The following is a 4527-nucleotide window of genomic DNA, read 5'->3' as shown; positions in this document are numbered from 1 at the left end:
AATTGGGATAAAGATCCTCTCTAACTATTTGTCTCAAAATGAAGATGCTCCATTTTCTTATTCAATTTTAGTTTTTAGAAATCTAAAAATGTGAAACTCTTTTTTTTTTTTTTTTTTTTTTTTTTTTTTTTTCTCTTTTGATTGTTAAATTTTATCCTATTGCGTTTTAAAGAATTAAATATAGCATATAAAAAATATAATATTATTCTATTATATAGCATGATTTGGATAATTTTATATTTATTCTGTTACATATCATGATTTTTTATAGTGCTCAATTTAGATGTTAAACTATGAGACTTTACTAATTTTTGTTTATTTTCTAATCCTTTGTGGTGGACAAAGTAGTCTTAATAATTGTATTAGAAGTACTCTAGAATGCCGTTCATTTAAAGAAAAGCAAAGGTTAACCAAACGAAAATAATCGGATTGGTGACAAATTTTAACTTTTGCAATTTTATTTTAATTATTATTATTTTATAACAATGCTTGTATAGAAATTGAATTCTTAGATTTTTATAATAATTTTTTATTTGATAATATGTTTTGGGTGGCCAAACTTATAATTTCTACAAAGAAAATAATCTCAATAGATTATCAAAAACAAAATTTTATTCTAATATTGGTTCAATTGATCATTGTTAAGTTTTATTAATTTTTTTTAGTTTACATTTTTTGGTGTTTTAGATTGTTCCTATATTACATTTATGATTGTTCCTATAATAAATAAAAATATAATTATGAAATACATTACTCATTATTAGATTAGTTTAAATTGTAAAAAAATAATAATAATAAAACCACCATAAAAATAATTATCATGCGCGACGTGCGGGTTCGTGGCTAGTATGTGATAAAACTTGAGTAGAAGACCATTATAACTTGTTGATTATAGTAGATTATTCAAGAGTTCAACCCATGAATGTAGGCTTACTGCGAAACCACATATATCTTGTATGCATTGTGTATACCTAACTTAGCTTTGATATTTGTTTTGACTAACCTTTATTAACTCTAGCCAAGAAGTGGGTAAAATTTCCAACCACTAGTATGTTAAAATCATAAGGGGATGCATAATCTGTATGGCACACTATGCACCAATGCCAGAGCAAAAGAACAAGAAAAGAAAGCATAATAAATTAAGAAAGCCACCAAGGAATATAGAATATTCAAAATTTAAAGCAGAGAAAAGATAGCCTCCAACGTCTGTGCTTTTGTGATTCCTTCCTCTCAGCTTTTACCATTCTTACTGGGCTGCCGGTCCACTCAGCAGGTAATCTGTCCATGTATATGTACAACAGTAACCAGCCAAACTCAGCAACTGGAAGACAGAACAATATAGTATGAAAAAAATGAAAACATTAAAGAAGGAATTTACATGGGAAATGCAAATGAATGAGAACTGGCATTGCTGCTAGTTGACCGATGAGATACACTGCCAGATTGGGGAGGCTGTTGACAAGCTGCGCATTGTTGGGATTCCTCTCTGGTGCTTGTTGTGGTGTTAGCCAAATCAAGGTTATTAGTGATATTTTCATCCTCCTTCTCCTCCTCACTTCTTGAATATGTCTTGCTTGGATCAATTGCTTCAGTTGTAGATGATACCATAGAGTTTGCCGAGCCTGCTTCCTTACTTGGAGCCTACAAGTTATCAAAAGTTAAAATCTTTTCTTTTTTCTGAGAAAGAACTCCAAAGATCTATCTACAATTTCTTCACATTCATAACATTAACATTCATGAAGGGGAAATGGCGCAGTGATTAAGGATATTTTTAACCATCCTTTGCATTTTATCTCTGGCTGGAAGGTAATGAAATGTTAAAACGATGCATAATCACAACCAGTACTTCATTGCAACTACCCCAATATGTACAAAATAGGCAAGAGCATGCGCTTTATTCCATTTCAGCTGGTCGTTTTATTCCATTTCAGCAGGTCATTTCGATCAGATGGTAAAGTGGGTGCTTGTTTGTCAAGAATTTAAAAACACCAAAAAGTCAAAGTGAAGACAAAAAACAAACGTAAAACAACTAGAACAACACTGCATCAGCAGGTTATCTGAGCAACGCTATAATCAAATTAGGTAGCCTCAGCCAGTTGGCCAGTGTGTCCTACTCAACTAGTGAAGGATATCCTAAACCAGAAGAAAACCTAAGCAAAATGAAACGTCTTTGCTAGTTTATGAACTGGGTTGTAAACAGTTGTTCAGGGTACCACTACAATGTTAATGTTGCTTTATTTTTAAGGCACAATGTAATGGCTCAATCTAACATAAATACTAACTGAAAATGTTCATCTAGTAAGCAATACATATCTAGTCACTAAATAATTCTTCGATTATGTTACAGAGACAAACACTTCGTAGTTACAAATATTTGATTCTGCACTCTCTTTGGTAAAGCAAAGTTTCGAAGGTCGGAACCAGCTTATAACTCTATTAAGGCAGTTTCTGAGGAGGCGGCACAGATCAGGATTTAAGATAGTAGAACAGGAATTACAAGCTACATATGGAAGCTCTGATACTAAGGGTGAACAAACCAAAATTTGCAAATTATAAATATGAGCATTGATAAATAGGTACTAATTTTTTAACAAACAAAGGAGTTTGATAAAACGCCCTAAGAGCTTTTTTTTTTCTTTTTCTTTTTTATGAGTGAGCTTGAAACTATAAATCATGATAACGTTCATCAAAACATTGGTAGGATTTTTCACCTGATGTTGCTCTAAGTTACGCTTCATCATATGGGTAAATTCAGTGTAGATGTTAAAAGTAGAGGCCAATCATCCTCAGTGGCATGCCACCTAGTGCTCAATCTCCTCAACTTTTACAATTGCATATGGCAGGACAGAAATCTTTGATATGAATCCAGTAACTCGTTCTTTTCTGAGCATCCAAATAGCTGTTTCTACTAGTGTATAAAATTAAAATTCGAAAATTCTACATTCTGCAATCTTCTCTTCATGGGAATCACACAACCAAAAAACAAGATATCCAAGATGACAATAGCCTAGATAGCCAAGATAACAATAGCTTAGGACACTTCTGTCTTTTTAAGGAAGATAATTTATGCTACTCACAAATAGGTGAAACTGCTTTAGTAGGCAATAAATCTCAAAGAAGATATAATCAGATTTCATATGATTGTGGGGATCAAATTAGTGAGAATGAGAGTAAGTGGTATTTTACCTCTCTAACAGGGAGCAGAATTCTAGGGATGATCTTCTTAGTGAAATGATCAGAAATATCTTGTCTCGCATCAAAATCTACTTCACCTTCCATAATTAAGTCCTCCGAACCACACTGCTTGATTGCGTCCTTATTGCAGTCTTTGTCAGTGCTACATCGTGACCCATTTGAAGCAGATGATGCTGTGTCCAGTGTTTCTTCTGTTAATTCACCATCGCTATCCACTTCAGAGTTAAGTATGCAAGAGATACTATTATGGTCCAACTCACAATTCTCAACCAAGCACTTGCCCTGAGAAGGCACACTGCTGTCGATGCAAATGTCCTTAACAAACTGATAACTGCTCTCATGAAGGAAAACATCCAGCTCTGGCAATTCATACTCCGTTATACTATTTCTGGTGTAAAGGTTCTTTCCTTCCTCACTTCCTTTTGAGTCTCTAGGACAATCAGAATTGTGCGCTACATAGTTCCCTGTATTCCCTGAATCTTTCCAAACCATAAAACTACTGACTTTTGGTGGGTTACTGACTACATCTTTGTTCTGACAATCATCTGGAAGTAAATCTGAATCCACCTCATAACATTCAGTTTTTAGGCCAGAGACGATTGAACTTTTAAGTTCTAAACTGGTCTTTTTGTTTGTCTTCAATCCTCTCATCTCCCCACTGTTGCTGTTGAATTTGAAGGACTTGAAATGAGACTTACAGGCAACAGTTGAAGAGGACATGGATTCATCATCTGCCAGGTGCATGTATTCCCAATACTAAAAAGAAAAAAAATTAGAATAGTATTCTATATAATTGCATCCAGATTCTTTGTCAGCTTGCAAGCAATGTAATTACAAAAGCATATTGGACATAAAGAAAGAGAGTAGTGAAAAAGTGTTCTACAGGCTAAAAGGTCCATATAATGGAACATGGAATGCAGGAATCTAATGCAAATAACAGCTTGGTCCGTAACATAAAATCCCTAGAAAAACAGTAAAATACCACATCAGTGGGTGCAGACAAAGTGACATAGTGAGAAGGGTTGGTACCCTTTGGCCTTGTGTATGAACTGAAGCCTATATGAAAGGCAATTGGATCATTGTTCTCTTGTGGTGCATGTAAAGCATATGTACCACTCAGTGTTTAATGAGTGACACAAAAATGATATGAGGAGAAAATAGCATTTCGCTGAAAGGCATGCAAAATGTTACTTGAAAGGGGTGCTTTGATACCATAGAAAACTCAGTCTACCATCATCAATTTTATATATGAGGTTCCATGTCATAGTTAGACTTCTTGCTCATAAATGCCAAGACTGTGAAAGCTTACTCAAATTTTCACATTTTATCCTT

The 4527-nt window shown here is 34.0% G+C and overlaps 1 protein-coding gene across 1 annotated transcript; it reads right to left on the bottom strand.

Moving 5' to 3' along the window:
- Positions 1–909: 909 nt before the first annotated feature.
- LOC112037277 (uncharacterized) lies at positions 910–4274 on the bottom strand. Its single transcript, XM_024070091.2, has 3 exons — positions 3187–4274; positions 1379–1641; positions 910–1278 (listed from the first exon to the last, which is right to left on the bottom strand). The coding sequence occupies exons 1-3, from the start codon at positions 3937–3939 to the stop codon at positions 1170–1172; spliced, it is 1125 nt and encodes a 374-aa protein (XP_023925859.1). The 5' UTR covers positions 3940–4274; the 3' UTR covers positions 910–1169.
- Between the last annotated feature and the right edge of the window lie 253 nt (positions 4275–4527).

The sequence above is a fragment of the Quercus suber genome, unplaced genomic scaffold (assembly GCF_002906115.3).
Source record: "Quercus suber isolate HL8 unplaced genomic scaffold, Cork oak 2.0 scaffold_83, whole genome shotgun sequence".
Lineage (NCBI taxonomy): Eukaryota > Viridiplantae > Streptophyta > Magnoliopsida > Fagales > Fagaceae > Quercus > Quercus suber.
Note: the sequence above shows the minus strand (reverse complement) of the source record. Positions and strands in the feature narration are given on the sequence as shown.